The 17,831-nt window shown below is 37.0% G+C and overlaps 1 protein-coding gene across 3 annotated transcripts in view; it reads right to left on the bottom strand.

The window, feature by feature from the left end:
* Positions 1-2,635: 2,635 nt before the first annotated feature.
* Positions 2,636-17,831, bottom strand: part of LOC146003686 (sialin-like) — a 187,465-nt gene continuing 172,269 nt past the window's right edge. For all 3 annotated transcript variants that reach the window (XM_083142047.1, XM_083142049.1, XM_083142050.1), the window contains 2 exons: positions 12,204-12,286; positions 2,636-3,957 (listed from right to left, as the gene is read on the bottom strand). In XM_083142047.1, coding sequence (XP_082998173.1) covers positions 3,733-3,957; positions 12,204-12,286 — 308 coding nt within the window. In that variant the 3' untranslated portion in view covers positions 2,636-3,732. The remainder of the gene's footprint in view (positions 3,958-12,203; positions 12,287-17,831) is intronic.

Raw genomic sequence — 17,831 nt, forward strand, 5'->3', positions numbered from 1 at the left:
AGTGGAAATATATTCTGATAAACTGGAATTTTTAGGTGTCAGAAATTGAACATGCCAATGAAAATCAGCACTTTCCAAATTAATTTAATGATATTGGCCAGAGGAAACTAAAAGATGCCATTAGATCCAGTCATTGCCAACTAATTCAAACAAAATTTTATTTACAAATAAAATTGTTGTCAACTAATTGAATAATTAATTTATTCCAAGTTGGGATCTGCGCATGGCTTTTAAAAAACAATTTACCATGCCGCAGGCTCATGAAGCTTGAGAAACACTGCTCTAGAAGCACTACAAACACCAACACCACAACAAACAACCCTTCCATGTGGCCATATATTCCATTTGAGCCACTAGCACCAGTAACGGGAGAAAGACATACCATGCAGAGACCACAGACCCTTTTAACAGGGAAATGGTGAACTTCAGCAAAGGGTGGTGGCTGGATTTCTTGTTTGGAGGGAAGCTGATAAGATTTATACCTTTTGCCTAATAACCAGTGCATGAAATGGAGGTATAGGGGTGGTATCCTCTCAGCTAGTAAAATTTTCGCAAAGCTGTCTCATTGTCATCACCTTAAACCATACAAAAGACTCCCCAACTAAGCCGAAGCAGGGTGTCTACCAGTCAAGAAATAATGCTTGTGGTCAAGAAAGTTTGCTTTTTTTACACTACAGGGTGAGTTATAAGTCTCCATACAAATGGTGAAAACGGTGACGAATATTTATTTTTCCTTTTCAGGCAGGTGAACCAAAAGAGATGCCACTAACGAAGGAAGAACGGATTGACATCATTCTGTTGGCTGGGAGTGGTACCACCCGTCATGTAGCACGTACATGCAATGCAACACACAGAACGCAGATAACCCATGACACCGTGGCCAAACTCAAGAAATTCAGAAGGACAGGTTCATATGTTGCTGTCCTTGGTCTTCCAGGCCTGCTTTCATTGGTGACGAACTTTGGCCACAGTGTCATGGGTTATCTGCGTTCTGTGGGTTGCATTGCATGTACGTGCTACATGACGGGTGGTACCACTCCCAGCCAACAGAATGATGTCAATCCGTTCTTCCTTCGTTAGTGGCATCTCTTTTTCATTGGTTCACCTGCCTGCAAAGGAAAAACAAACATTAGTCATCGTTTTCACCATTTGTATGGAGACTTATGACTCACCCTGTATAGAGAAATTACATTGATATATACCTGTACTGGGATTTGATAAAATAGAATCTAAAATTTTATTCAGTTGTGCTTAAGATTTGTTCACTTTCTTTCTTAAGAAAGACATTCTTGTATGCGTGAAGTTTTGTAAAAATATTAAATAGAGTAATGTGGCCATTCCCCATCCAGGATAAAGTCTGAAGCATTAATAATTAAAGCAAGTCTAAACCTCTTATTAAAGTACAGCCTCAGTTTTCATCTTAACCGGCCTTGCGATAGGGGTTTTGCATTGAATAAAAATATATATTTTTGATTTCCAACTGAAACTAAGTAGGGGACGATTAAATAAATGTTAAAAAAAAGGGGAAAAAAAAGTCAAGAATTTTGGATATGTTATTTTGGTAGACACCCTGGTGAATTATGTTCCACCCCTCTCCTCCTTTTATCCCCTCCCCTTTCAATGTTTAAAACTGTTAGTTTTACTAACCCTCAGAGATGTACAAAATTTAAGTGATCACCCTCCCAGAACTAATAACAACAAATTTAGCGCTTGGCAGCCGAAATAAAAAATAGTTCATCCATCCTAAACAAGAGATTGTTGTTAATCTATCATCTTACAAGATGGGAATCGAGTCTGCAATTCTTGTAACCAATTATGAGCAATATTTGATAATTCTTCTGTTCTTCATCAATCTATTAGCAATGATGGAAAACCAAATATTGTCAGCATAGGCTGGCTGTAATGGTCAGAGAGATTTCCCCCATAATTTTCTTCTAAGTTTGTATCACTTTAATGGCCTTGTTTTTTGTTTGTAATTTTTGCAAATTAATTTTCAGTTGGGAGAAACCTCAAAGAAAGATTAACATCATGTGTGTAATATTTGTAGGGGGTCAACAATCTAGACCCCTCTCGACTTACAACTGATGAAGGGGGCGGGGTTCAGTTCATTTTTCATTTGCAAAGTTTGGAATTCCTCAGTACGAAAACAATTTGAACATCAAAATAAATCACCTTTAACCTCCTCTCCTGGAAAATAAATTCCTAGTTGCACATATGATTATGAAATTTCAGCAAAGAAATGCAGGCTCGAACAAGACCCAAACAAACCTGTCTCTCTACATACAGCGTCATAGTTTTTCCAACTTAGCTACCGAGACAGTCCTGGCTTCGCCTGATTTTTTTCCTGTCACTGTATTACCTGCGTCAGTTTATCCAACCCACCCTAACATTCTCCAAAAATTTCCTCAACACTAACATTTTATGCAAAGCCCTTATGTTCATTTTGGCTCTAAATTCATCCTATGTCTCCTAAATATGAACTTAACTCACCAGAGTTCTGGATAAATCCCTAACCGGTGTTACCTAATCGTGACAGCGATGGCGAAAACATCAGGCAAAGCCAGGGAGGCTCAGTTGCCAAGTTGGAAGAACAATGGCATGTTATGCCACAGACCAAGGTTCGAATCCTGGTCAAGCTTGCATTTTTCGCTGAAATTTCTATTGTACATATCCTGTGTGCATGGGCATAACTTGAGGTCAAACTTTGGGGAGGCAGACACAAACGTGGGACTTAACTTTGAGGGCATAATCAAACTGAGGACTTAACTTTTGGGGACAGAAGCGAAGTTGAGACTTTCGGAGGTAGCATGGACACGTTTTCCATCTATAAAATCCAGAAGTACTTTGCTAAATAACTTACATTTGAGCAATCATAAAAAAATACTCTTCAATACTTTGACCCTCTGGTACCAGGAGGTTAACAAAAGTATCTTTAATTTTTAAATTTAGTAACCTAAAAATTTTGGGGGAGCAAGTGAACCCCCTTGCCCCCTGCAATGTTACACCTATGCCTGTGTGTGCCAAATCTTAATGTAACCAATGATCTGTGATAATGAGATAAAACAAGCCCAGCTTTCTCTCACTGCCAAGCATTGCAGAAACATGTTAAGGGTTTGTAACAATCACCTACACAACATTGACATTCCTAGAAATACTTGCTTTTCTTCATGAGATTGCAATGCTATGAAAGTTCTTACACTAATGAACCACAAATTAATGCTTCTATGCATTTAAGATGAAGTGAATTTAAAAAAAAAGGTTATTCCACTAAAAATTTCTTCTTTGAAAATATCTGGATTTGCAACACTGTAAAAATATCAGCACATGCCAACAAACTACTAGAACCAATATTATATTCGATAAATACTAAAAATACAAAAAAATAAAACTAATTTACAACATACCTGTAACAAATACTTGAATAGAAATGCATATATCAAGTTGAGAACTTGAAAACCATCAATATATGAGTTCTTATACACAAAGTGCTTGTTTTGTATACATTGACAAAATGTAACTATCAAGCTAACTAAACAGTTATAAAATAATCGCATCAACTAAGATAAATCATCACATAAAACTTCACATTTTATAATACTGGGTGTGAACATGTTCTGTTGCATCATTATCACATGGAATGTGCAGTATCTGAAGACACTTATTACAGTTACTGTCTTTAATTAAACTATTTATGGACTTTTATGTGTGTGCAGTCTGCAAACTTAGTTTGTACTAGGATTTAGTTGGAACTTCTAATAAGGAATTTTGTTCTAATTGAGAATCATTTTCTTCGCCATTAATAATAGCTGCAGTTCCGTTTAGGCTTTCGTTCACAGAAGACTTTGGGTAATTCCACTTCTGAACCTCGGCTGTGCCAAAAATAAAGTAGAAGACGAGAGTGCCTATAGCAACAGCTGCTGTGACCCAAAACACTGCTCTCCATTGTTCCACTGATTTCTGTTGAGATAAAGAGAAACAATATCAATATTCTTACCCATAAAGTTGCTAAAAACATTGGTTTGCTGTTAAAATACAGGGGTTTTTAAAGTAAGTATCGTAGTTTGTTGAAATAATGATTTCACTAGCAATGTTTTTCGTGGTATATGTTCATTACACATTACTTTCAACATTTGCATTATCCACATCACGACACAGTTTCTATCTATCGGCAGTGGTGCAAAATACGTTCTGGAGCATTGCCGGTGTCATGGCGGCAGCAGCTTGTGTAATGTGGGTTCGGAGCTCCTCCAATGTGGTAATGGTAATGATAATTCCCCACACAAAGAAGTCCATGGGTGTGAGGTCAGGAGAACGTGCCACCCACATCAAAGGTCTCCCACGCCCAATACATCTCCCAGGTAAGTGAGCATGCAGGAACATGCGAATATCTACGGCATAATGACATGGTGCCATGACCACATTGGAGGAGCTCCAAAACTGGGGGAGGGGTGCATATGTCATACCACATGTCTGAATTTAATGAATCTGATGACAGGTTTGCTATAGCACTGATGAAAGATGAACGAATGGGCACCTTGGTCACCTGACTTCAACCCCATGGACTTTGCCACGTGGGGAATTTTAAAAGCAGAGGTGTATGCTCTGAAAATCCCTGGATCCTATCTGGCAAAGGACCGTAAAGTCTTATGTTTCCTGTAATTCATCTGCAAACAAAATACAGTAAAACCTGTCTATCCCGGAACATGATGGTTCCGAGCAAAATTTTCCGTCTTAACAGTCGTCTTAACAGTTTTCAAACTTATACAGGATTGACTTAAACTACAGTATACAGCGCTGCAGGAAATAATGGAAAGACAGATTTACATTTCGCATTACTTATAATGTAGAGTACTAATGCATGTATGTACATGAATAAAAATGCAAAACAGTCGCAATAAGCAAAGCCCAGATTACAATTATGTAACTACACAACATGTTGGTACACTTTTTACAGTATTGTAAGAGGGCCTCTCCCATGGCGCAGTGGTTGCGTCTTTGCCTTGTAATCAAGGGGTCCCGGGTTCGATACCCGGTGGAGGCACAAGTGGTTTGGATCCCACTTTAAACTGTAGGCCCAGTCCCGATTAGACTTACTGTGCATAAAGTGGACTTAAAAGAGTAACTCAAACTACAAAGAGTATTGTAAGAATGTACAGAATGTACTTATGTATCTTTTCGAACCCGGGACCCTTGTCGTTGTAGCACGATGTGCATAGAGGGAAAGAGAAAGATTGAAAGATGGAATAAGAGAGGTGAAGAAAGACAGATAAAAGTAAAGAAAAAAGAAAGTCTAAGAGAGATAAGAAAAATAGAAAGATGATGAAAGAACAGAGGAGAAATAGACAAAGAAAGGTGGAGAAAGAGGGTAAGAGATGAAAGAAAGAAACGGAATCGTAAGAGCTATGAGCAGTAGCGTACGCAGGATTTCATCAAGGGGGGTGTTATTTCGAAAACTTTCTACAAATTCACATAACCATCGTTTTATTATACTTTAATTAATTAATAACCATCATAATTAATTATTAATACTTATATTTAATTAATTAGTTTAATTACTACTAATACTACTACTAATGCAGCTGCTGTTACTACTTATATCACTACTATTATTAAGTAGTAAAGATCTACATAAATATATTTATGAAAGCAATTGAACAAAATTACATTTTTTTTGTTTCTTTGTTACGAAATAATTGTCTAGACAACGGTTATTTGTATATGATAGGTGAGACATTTAAAGTGTGAAGAAAATCCATAAAAACAAGCAAATATATTAAATTTATTGAAATAATCGAAATATGAAGCTCATTCAAGGAGCCGCGCTGGTCTAGTCTGACAACTTCGTGGGATATCCGGGTTCGATTCCCGGAATTGGTTGGAATTTATCCAGCCTTGTCTCCGCACCCAGCCTCATATCAATGGGTACCTGAGAGCAACCCTGGGGGATGAAGGCTGCCGGAGCATGGTGCTGATCACATCACCTTCAAAATAGTTCGAGATCGAGAATCTTTGGGGCCCCCCACATCACTACGTGTGCCTTCATGGCACGGTGCTATATGCACGGGGGAATTTACATTATCTTTACCTATGGAACTCGCCAAGGATGATGATGAAGCGCGAGAATACATGTTGCTAAATTCCACTGAGTCTATGTTTTCGTTGAAAAGTAAGTTTATAGACATTCCAACACATTTATCACTTCTAGGTGATTCACAAAGCACTTCTTCAACATTATTTAATGATGTGGATGTAGACTCAGCATCACTTGAGAGTTCACCAGGGGATGTGAAATCAGTACCGGGAAGAACGTTTGCAATAAGGTCGGTACACTGCGACGAAGCAAGGAATTTTCACAATTCTCGCGAGTCACTGCGTGACTTTTTGCAAAAAAATTGCAAAATTGAATTTTGCGGCCGCTTAGATTATGTTTGGAATGTTGTGTTTTTCTTCATGCTGCATGGGAATAATAATTCAAATTATTATTAGTATTATTACTACCGTCGCAGATCTTTGATTGTGATAAATTAGCCATTTTTTATTTTTTTCTACAGCATTTTCCATAATATTTCAAAAGCTCAAGGGGGGGGGGGGTTAAACCCGGTAACCCCCCCCCCTTGCGTACGCCACTGGCTATGAGTATTGTAGCGCATTCTTTCATATCGACAATGTTACCGATAAGCGAGTGGCAACAGAGGCATGTTCCACTTACAGTATTGCATTGTTTTCTTGCGAGCGAAAAAAATAAAGGACGAAATTTCTGTCTTACTGAGAATAAAAATATCTCGTTGGTCTTTAAATGGTTTCCCGTTTCTGCGTCAAGGAGGTTTCCGCCTTAAGCAGGTCATTTTCAGGTATAAAATTGGTCCGTTCTCGGGACTTTTTTTTCCCGTATTTACAGGTTTCCTTCTTATAGAGGTTCCAGGATATGCAGTTTTTACTGTAGTTACTTCCTCATTTCAAAATAATAAGGCTTGAAGCCATATGCTATTATACAGGGTGTGTGAAAAGTAACTAGGCATTGAAAATTTGCTGTAGTTTTTGTAAAATTTAAGCAATCTGAATGAAATTATCTGTGCTTAAATATTACAAAAACTACAGCAAATTTTCACCCTGCACATAAATATAATGTGTAAAATTTGTGGTGTAAATATTGGAATTACTCCCAGCACGATGGTCTAGTCATAGGGCATATCTGACTACCATGTGGTAGAGATGGGTCCGATACCCGGAGTGGGTGATCTAAGTTCAGAATTTTTCCAGCCTTGTCCCCACATAAAGTGGTTCTGGGGCTCACCCAGCATCAAATCAATGGGTACCTGAGGGCAACCCTTGGGGGTAAATGTAGTAGTCTGATAATGGTGCTGATCACATCACCTCCAAAAATGGCCAAGATCAAGAATTTCCCACGTCCCCTAAATATGCCTTCATGGAATGGATGGGGCTATATGCATGGAGAACTTTACCTTTATCCTCAGTGCACATCATTGGCTTGAACAGTCTAACTTAATTTTAATGGTTGGGCATTTCTCGAGTTAAGAGCCGGAAGGGTGTAGTAACTGGCAGCTCAAGCCGGCAACCACCTGGAAAAATGGCTTTCGGTCTGGTTTTACCAGGATAAAAGGAAATCCTTTCGTGACAGAGGCGGTGAACGATCAAACAGTCTAACCTGGGACCTCTAGCATCAAAGATGATAGCACTAACCATTGCAGCATATGCATGTTCAGTGAAGAAATTTAATTTGACAAATGGTTTATCAGTGCGATGCTGTAAGAACAGAAATGAAAATAATTTAGAAAACAAATTTGATAATGTTAAAAGTTTTTTTACATATTGTCTACTAATTGAAATGCATAGCAGCGGCGTGCATTCAGGATACTCAAGGTACGCACTGCGTACCCACAACACACTAAGAAAAAATAAACATTTTTTTCGTCTTCCCCGAACATGAAAATTCAACAATTGTCGCTCCGAAAGCAGTTCAACTGCAAGAAATTCCGATTTCCGCACGAACACGCTGCTGCCTTCCTGAAGGCAGTCCCAAATGATCCCGATTGTGACTTCGGCACCCACCCGATCCGCGTTCCTGCCGATTTCCGCAGAAAGACGCTGTTTCTTCTGCTTGGTACCCTAGAAATTCGGAAGGTAACTCCATTGGCTCATATCAGCCCCGACCACGTGTTTGGGTCTGCCCGCGCTTACCCTCTCTCTCACTTCTTTCCCGGTTCTAAGCATCGAGGGTACCCAAGATTTTGACAGCGTATGCAGTGTTGACAGTAGTCAACATATTTTTTTTCTGGAATGCTTAGCTTACTAGCATTTAGCAGCCACGCGTAGATAGATCACTGTTGGGTTGCAATAAAAATACATTATAAAAAGTGATACAGGAATCAGAGAGGAGGGCAAGAATATGTAGTTGTGGAAGATCATATTTAATATACGCGTAAACTATCACATATAAAATATTTATGTGAGGTTAAAGTTACACTAGCAAGTTTTTTTTTTTTCGTATAGGGAGGTGAGGACCAGAATGGACTGTCACTGTGTCGAGGGGAAAATATGTGAACAATTTGCAAGTTTCGCACAATTCTCAGAGTATGAGAGTATCTGTTTATCTCCTTTCGGGATCAACATTTCATTTGAGTTCCATAGCATGGGTGTTGATTGTTGACCTGACGATATGAATGAATGATAAAAGAAAAACATAATAAAACACAATGCTTACAATGGGATTCGAATGAGCCTCCCTCCCGCCAGACATTGCAAAATGATGTACAGTAGTTTAGCTTTTGAAGTGTTCTGGGATGTATGCTGACGTATTTTCTACTTGTCCTTACTTATCTCCCTTCTACAAAATACTTTGTCGACTGGCAACTCCGATTCATTCGTACACAAGAACTCGTGGTTTTCGGGCATAGCGGGACCGGACACAACGTAGCGTGGGAGGTTGACTTTTTCTTTCTTCTGTCGTGTGGAATTTGCAGCGAGTGTTTCATTCATATTATTTACATTACAGGATCTCTATTGTGTGTCGGTGCAGTGAAGTGATAAAATAGGGGGACCGGGAGTTATTGATGACATTCTGGAGAAGGGATTTTCGGCATTTACGAAAAAATTGTAAACAATCCGAAATGGAAGGTCTGTTCCTGAGTCGGAAGAATTGTTTCAGGCAGGAGTTGTGAACGATGGTAAGCAGTATATTAGTATTTTGATTTTTGAGAAGAAGAAAAAAAATATCTCTACAGAGTGATTGACTGAGTAGAAAAACAGTGAAACTTTATTGTTGGCCTTATTCGTTGGTTTCCTCTGCGAAAGGTGTTGTGAAATAGTAGAGGATACTGAGATTTATCAAATTTATTACATGAAATTTGAAAGGACGGCAAATGATTGTCCCATTTCCTTCCCGTTCAATGTTCATCGCACTCCATGAAGGAAATAATCGAAGCTCAATTGTTGGACTCTACGTAGCTACTATCAGAATATATTTGTGAATATAAAATATCATACATATATTTTACCTCGTTACATTTGGATATTGATACAAGGATGAGAAATTTCCCATTATAAAATTGTAGAAAGAAGTTATTTTCTGAATAACATGATGGTCAGGGAGGGGGGGGGGGGTTCTGGCCCCCATAATTCATTTCGGTTGGCCCATGTTGCGTACCCTAGTTTAAATGTCACCGCACGCCACTGATGCATAGTGCACATACCTTTATTCATTATTCAGAAATAAAAATATTTTCAATTTCTTATGTTCAATTAGCCACAAACAATGAGGGGGGAACCATACACATGGTTTTGGTACTATAGCTGGCCTCTGCAGCAGAGTGGTTGGAACAGCACACTAAACGTCAGAGGTCCCAGGTTCGAATTCCAGCCTGGACATGGGTGTTCATCACTCAACCTCATCTTTACGATTAGCCAAAAGTGGCAGAAAATCAATATTTGGTACTATAAACAAAGTCTCAGGTCCCGAGAGGATAAACTGGAATTTATGCCTACTTGGATGCAAGATGTGAATACAGTTAATGTTTCAATTAATTTCTTGAATTGAAACTTGCTGGCACATTGACATAGTGGCAACATCAGCAAACTTCCCTTCTCTGGAGGTGGGGTTGACGAAGTAACACTAAATAAAAGTATGTCCACATCATTTTCCTATTTTAGCTGAGGATTTGCTTCATGCAAAAGGAGAATATAGTGACCAGGGCAAGTTACCCTGTCACAGTGTATCCCTTCTTTTCATCTTTTCTTAATTCAGTTAAATAATAAAATTCAAGAGGAAGGCAGCACACCCTCATACTTAGTGTCTTTAAAACATTAAAATGCTGAACAAAAAATAATAATAATAATGTTTTATTAACATGGAAACAAGGCTTAACAGTGTTAGTGTCTTTCAGCGTCAGCACAAAAAATCATGTTACGGTGTTTGTACTATCTTGAACAGTAGTTTGTGATGGGAAAAAGTAGAGTTGTGGTCACAAACAACGAATCCAACTGTGCTGTGAGACAACTTCCGGTGTACTCGTAGTAGTTAGAACAGTGCACAATGATGCCAAGGGTCCCAGGTTCGAATCCTGGCCTGGACATTCTTTGTGAGTGTTCCTTCATCAATTTCATCACATCATCACTCATCCTCACTGCCACAATTAGCCAAAAGTGGCAGAAAACCAAAGCTAAATAACAAGAATCAAATCATATCCATCAACTGTGTTATGGTGGAAATATTCCTTTCACAAGATCTTTTCACATCAGACTTGTGGTCCCTGTTTGAAACTTCGGTTTCCTATTTTCTATACTAGGTATACTGATTAGAAATGAAGCTGCATCATTTATGTAGGTTTCATTTCTTTCTTCTAACATGATCGTGTTTGCACAAGAAATGAATGAATAAAAGATTCAATCAGTGTTCAAAGTGAGGGGGGATGCAGGAGGAAACAGATGCACCCCAGCTAGCAAAATTTTCACAAACCATCTCCTTCCCCACATTAAACCATAGGATCATCCCCTTAGCTGAACCCAATGCTTGTCCAAATATCCCCCAGCTAGTCATTTCTGCTTCAAGCACTGAATATTTTGGACCCGTGAGGCATCAACCCTCCGGCGGGCATGCTACTTTTTTATAACACGAGCAGATGCACGGGGGTCTGTCACCCCAGCCTTTTTTTCGTTAAAAAAATTGCTTGTTTTACATTTATAATTAAATACCTCTATTTAGACATGTTCTTACATTCTTTATTTGCATCTTAGAATGTACAAATGTTTATTTTTTATTTATTTATTTATTTATTTTCACTCATGGAATGAAAAGTTGCGGTTCTTACATAATATATATGTATCTTTGAGTTTATACATATTTATGTGATATTTATTTATTTTCGCTTGTAAAATAATAAGATTCTTGCAAATTTTATGTGTGTTTTAAGTTAACAAATGTTTATTTATTTCTCTAATTTCTTTGCACTTATACAATAATAAGATGTTGTTCTTACATAATGTATTTGTATCTTTTAGTTTGAACGTTTCTATTATATTTCTATCGCACAATAATAAGGTTCTTACATACTATGTTTGTGTCTTTGAGTTTACAAATATTTATAAATGTGTATTTTTTATTTCTTTTCACGCATACAATAAGAAGTTGTTGTTTATCTGATAAATGGCATGATGAATAGATAGAAATATTAAATAAAAATTAAACTTGATTGCTATAATAGTGATCGGTGATACAACTAATAATAGATGCAAAAGTAACCAAAAAAATAATAATTAAAATTAAAATTTTAGTTACAGCAGAAGGTGTGTGGGGGAACTCAGTCACCCCAAGATTGCAAGCAAATGAAAATGCACCTCTGGTATTTAGACAAAGGTAGACAGAAGAATGGCACCTTCCTCCGTTGGTAGCAGAAACTCCAATAAAAGAATACGAGAGCGGATGGCAGGATGGTACCAGTCGTGTCTTGGCATGGCAAAAAACCGTGGGGTGACAAAGTCCCCCAGCATGCCCGCCAGAGAGTTAAAGTATAAGGCACTGTGTGATGGTACGAGTCTCACATGCCTAATGGTGACCCTACCTATTAATACACCTGTTTCTTTTACACCCTCCACTCTTGTTATGCTTTTTTTGGAAAACAAATTTAGCTAACATTTATTTTAACTGAACAAAACTTCCTGGAAACATTAATACATTACAGAATACTCACATCAGGTGTTAGAGCTCCTGCTGCAAGTGGTGACAGAAAGCTTGCCGTCATGTGGAAAGTCTGGGCAAAGGAAAGTATTGGCCCTGGGGGAAAATACAGAAAATTAGTACCAATGCAAATCTTTCAAATAGAGTATATGAGCATGCACTTATAACATACACCACATTTTTCCCCTGGCAACATACAATAATACACTGTATTAGCACCATTGTTTCATATTGAGAATAAAAACTAATAATAATTCCTGTTAATGGAAGAAATCTATGAATGTTGAAATGTACAATTATGGACAAACATATTGCACTGTTTACAGTAGCATTTTATGATTAAGTTTGCATCAATGGCAGGAGTGGCTGAAGATAAAATTTTCACCCAGGCAAGGTGAATAAAACATGACCATGTAATGTATTTATGGCTTTACCAACAAAAAATAATAGCTTTACTTAAAAAATAAGTGTTACTGGTAAAGAACACGTTTATTGTAGGTATGTGTTCATTTAATATCTACATAATCACATCAAAATAACAGTAATCTCTCGGCATAAATTGATATATAATTTTGCAATGTCCTTATTATGTTATACAGCAGTAACTAATTAATTCTTGCTAATCCAAGAACTCTTTCTCAAGCAAATAGCCAGACACCAGATGCAGGCACATAGTGGTTCGGATCCCACTTTAAACTCTACTTCCAGTCCTGATTATCCTATCTGTGCATAAAGTGGACTTACAAATAAATTGAGACAAACAAATAGTCATGCTTATTAAGGACATATTTAGGTTGGGGGGGGGGGGTGCAGGAGGTACAGACGGCTCCCAAAAGACTTACAAAGTTCTAAAATTAAATTATGAAAATATTAGCATTTGTTGTGTAATCAGTGGTTATTAATTTCCTCTAAATGTATTGAAAGGCAAGGATTATATTGGGATCATACAGCTTTGAATGGCATTACAAAAAAAAAAAAATAAGCAAACTACTACTCTTAACAATATGCATAAAATATTAATTAAAAAACTAACTTTTCTCGAACTGCATCTAACATCATTTTTGATATTCAATAAATATTCAATTCTTCATCTATTTGGCATTAATTTAATTGCCAGGGCACTTGTTCTTATGTAAATTATTCCGATCTTAACTGCAGGTAAGCTACATAATGAATATGCACTGTTATATCTCTATTCTTATGGTCTTTTTACCTATTCATGTAATAATATAATATTAATTTATATATCGTAATTAGTATTATTTTAATAGTTTTTCTTGTATGTACGCATTGCTTGCATTATAGAATTATTTTCCTGTAGTTTACGGTTATTACAAGCATAAGAAAACAGTTTTTCTTTGTGACGTTTCAGGAGAACACACGCTCCTTTCATCAGACATTTATTTTCATAAATAAGTAAGCCACCATCTTTAAAATTTAATGTAACAGAAAACATCAAGAGACTTTGTGAAAACAATGATGAATTTGAATTACCTGATGATATTTGGGATTCATAATTTTAAAAAAATCTGAAATAAAAATAAAACAGACTGCTTTTTTCACAGTTAAGTTGCTATATTACAACAATGTAACATTGACAACATCCATTATATAATGGATTCTTTTTGTTTAAAATTTATTAACCATTGTTATAACTGTATCTTTAGTCAAAATGAAAATAAATGTCTGATGAAAGGAGCGTGTGTTCTCCTGAAACGTCACAAAGAAAAACTGTTTTCTTATGCTTGTAATAACCGTAAACTACAGGAAAATAATAGTATTATTTTATATAATATATTTTAATTTAAGCATTATCATCATCATCATCTCTGAGACACTTGGTTTGGACCCTTCCCCCTGAAATATAGTTCTAAATACGTGCCTGACGCTTATGTGATCAGAATTAAAGTATTGGTGCTAGTATAGGGGGATGGTCGTGATTGGTGCCCCTCTCCCTCACCAAGGATGGTGCTGAGAGCAGTCACTTGGGTCATCCAGCCCCTAAGTTGCACCTGATCAATGGTGTTTGTATTACCATAACAAAGGCTAAGGAACTTATGAAGGGTCTCGAAACTTTCTTTCCGTGAAAAAAGAGCACTGCATACACACCCCATACTTTCCTCTTGTATCGATTTTGCAATATTCTAAACGTATTTTTGTCTGTCATTGTAAATTACTGTGAAATATCAGAAGCAGGTGACAGTTGGAGTCAGCCCACATCTACCACAGGGACAATTAGCAATGGCAGCACCTTCCTACAACTAGCAAAAAGCATTTTGTTTTGCAATTAGAGAAACCATACATAGGCATGCATGTTAATAATTAAAACAATCATTAATTTTTAACAGTACACACAAAAATTACAGATAATTAAGCAATAAATTGCAACTCTCACTATAAAGATTACCGATACACTCAAGATGAATTTGACTTTTAACCATTGTACTTGGTTTAATTTTATTTATCAGCATTTCAGACGCATATGAACTCAAATCACCTATGTTCCAAACTTGCCAGGGTGGTATTTCTACTTAAAAAGCTTAGAACATGCATTAGCAAGGATTTGTTGCTGCAATCATATTATGCATATTTTCATAGCCTTCTGACTTATGGAATTCTCTTGTGGGGAAACTCATCTGGTGCTGGGGATGTATTTATCTGGCAGAAAAAGCTTTACGAAGCATGGCAGGAGTCTTTGATCAGTCTGTTTCCTGTAAAAATCTCTTTAAGAACTAACAATTATGACTGTGCCAAGCTTATATACATTTACCTGTCTAGTGTATACAAAACAAAATGTACATAATTATAACGCAAGACACACTGTGCACAGACACAATACAAGATTCTGTTACAAGCTCGACACACCATCAATCAGATTAAGTAAAACACAAAATAGTTATAAGTATTTAGGAATTAAGTTTTACAACATGTTACCAGAAGCTGCTCACAGTGTTTCTCTTAAAAATTTAAAAGTGTACTTCAACTTTGGTTAAAAGAAAAGATCTTCTACAATCTAGAAGAATTCGAAATCCATCCCAAAAATGATTTAATATTCTAGAATGTATTGTATTGTTTATTTCCTGTTCTATGAATTATTGTTATGTATATTCCCACTGCCATATTTATATTATTTCATCGTCACTAATATTATAATTGTATTATGTCTACGTACATACTCTTACTTTATAAACACACATACTCTCATATTAGTATCTATAACATATTAATTATAGTTCCATGTAATCCCTCTCTATATATGTAATTATATATTTACATATATACAATAACAAATATGTAACCAATAACTGACGACATCTATTGCATTGTACAATGTCTAACGATGAATAAATGTATTGTATTGTATTGACTCCTCCTGTCTCCATTTTCAGGGTAGTATCATGTTCTGTGGTCTTATGTAGGTAGTTACACGATGTGTTTGGGGAAAGCACAGTGGTTAAAAGTCCAAATAATTCATCATGAATTTACTGTTACTGATCAGTTACAAACAATAATCATGCTATCAAATAAAATGTATTTATGTTGCTTTTCTGTATTATTCTAATTGTAACTCTTGTACCCCATTGCCAGATGTAGGATGCTGCTCCAGATTGCACGAAAACTTGTGGCAAGCTTGAGGTAGCTTGCTTGGAGCTTCTCAAAGCCAGTTGGATATGACAAGCTTGATATAAGCATGATGCAAGCAAGCATTATATTTCTACAAGTTTTGCTGTAGCTGGTGTCGATATGTATGTGCACGCACTTTTGGCTTACGGAAAACCCACCAACAGGAGGATTTTTACTGCACTGAAACTTCAAAGTCATAGTTTGGATCACGTTTTGATGATTGGATTGTTGGTCGTAACAATATGGCTTTGACCAATTTCTAGATTGATAGGAAATAGGCATTCAGTGGCTATAAATCTACAGGGCTACTATAAATGATTCATTCAATTTCAAAACACTTTTCCAAAGTATTGCACATACAGATATGAATGATACATGAAAATAACTGTAAACTAGGCAAGTTTGCATTGTGACCCAGTTGGCAGCACGAGTGCAGTGCCTGTACAAAATGGCGACAAACCAAGAAAAGAGTTCTTGTGTGTTGAAATATGCGAGATGTTCATCTGTTATTGCAGTGCAGCGTGCATTCAGAAGAGAGTACAGCAGTATGGTATCGGCATACAAAATGTATGGGTGGAACTCTATGGATGTATGTCATGTGGTCAGAGGGGGCACAGAACATTTGTAGAATGTGAGGAAAACTTTGCGAGTTTACAGTTATTTTCATGTATCATTCATATCTGTATGTGCAATACTTTGGTAAATATAGTGTTTTGAAATCGAATGAATCATTTATAGGAGCCCTGTATTACAAATATATATATTATGGTGAAAGCAAACCACAAGAGATCTCACTTGACTGTTCTAAATGGAATTATGCATGAAATATTGTGTTTTTCAAAAATAAAAATATTTATAGAAGCCTGCTGAAGCAAACTTGATGGAATATGTTTGCTGCAACCTTCAGACACAGTAACTAGATAGCTTGGTGCTGGTTTGCTGCAGGCTTACAGCTTCCTCTGACAAGCTCGAAGTTGCCTTCTAAAGCTAGATTCAAGTTTGAATTAAGCTGACAATTTACTTTGACAAGCTTGCAAGCATACTGTTCTATCTGGAGCTTGTCTACATTACTTCCCTGTGCAAAATAACTCAAACCACCATGACCCTATTATAATACATTGTGGTACTAGTTAGGTCACTTTATTTGTTTAAAATCAAATGCAAAACAATGGAATGAGGTCTAGAGATGTATCATTTTGGAATTGTACATGTTTTTAACACCTCTAAATAGCCTTTATATTTTTAAGAAATTCAAAATTATTTTCCGAATTCCTTTCTTTACTGGCTCTACAAAGTTATGAAAACTTTATTTTAAAAATTGAGAGCTGTGCGGCCAGTTCTAAAGTGGAATGACCTATATTGATAGCAGAGCTTAAAGTGAGCCAGAGAGCACCAGAACTCACTCCATTCAGACATAACAGTTTGTTGCCGAAACTCATTTCCTGCTGTGACTTGGACCTAAATTTCATTTATTTAACACACTATACGAAAGTTCATCCTTTGCTTCATTAGCTCGTTGGCCTCCCCGATGGCGCAGTGGTAGCGTCATTGCCTTGTAATCAAGGGGTCCCAGGTTCGATACCCGGTGGAGGCATAAGTGGTTCGGATCCCACTTTAAACTGTAGGTCCAGTCCCGATTAGCCTTACTGTGCATAAAGTGGACTTAAAACACCAACTCAACTCAGCTTCATTAGCTCGTGTTAACAGTAGATAAAAGAGAAAAAAGAGGAAATTCCTGTACTAAATTTGTTCCCTATCCAGAGATTTAGAGAAAATAATACAAGGGTCGTTCAAGGTTGACCGGGATTTTCGTACGTAAAAAATCTATGAATAGCCGGATCATGATGAAACGTGCGGGTGACGTAATGTATTCCTTCGCGAGTATGACGTATTTCACGCATGCACAGCAGTTGCAGCGAACATGGCGGCAAGCAGTGTGTCTGTGGAGCAGGGGTTTGTAATCAAATTTCTCGTGAAGGAGAAAGTGAAACCAGCTGAGATTTTCAGACGATTGCAA

The sequence above is a fragment of the Lepisma saccharinum genome, chromosome 20 (genome assembly GCF_977018435.1).
Source record: "Lepisma saccharinum chromosome 20, izLepSacc3.1, whole genome shotgun sequence".
In the NCBI taxonomy this organism is placed as follows: Eukaryota; Metazoa; Arthropoda; class Insecta; order Zygentoma; family Lepismatidae; genus Lepisma; species Lepisma saccharinum.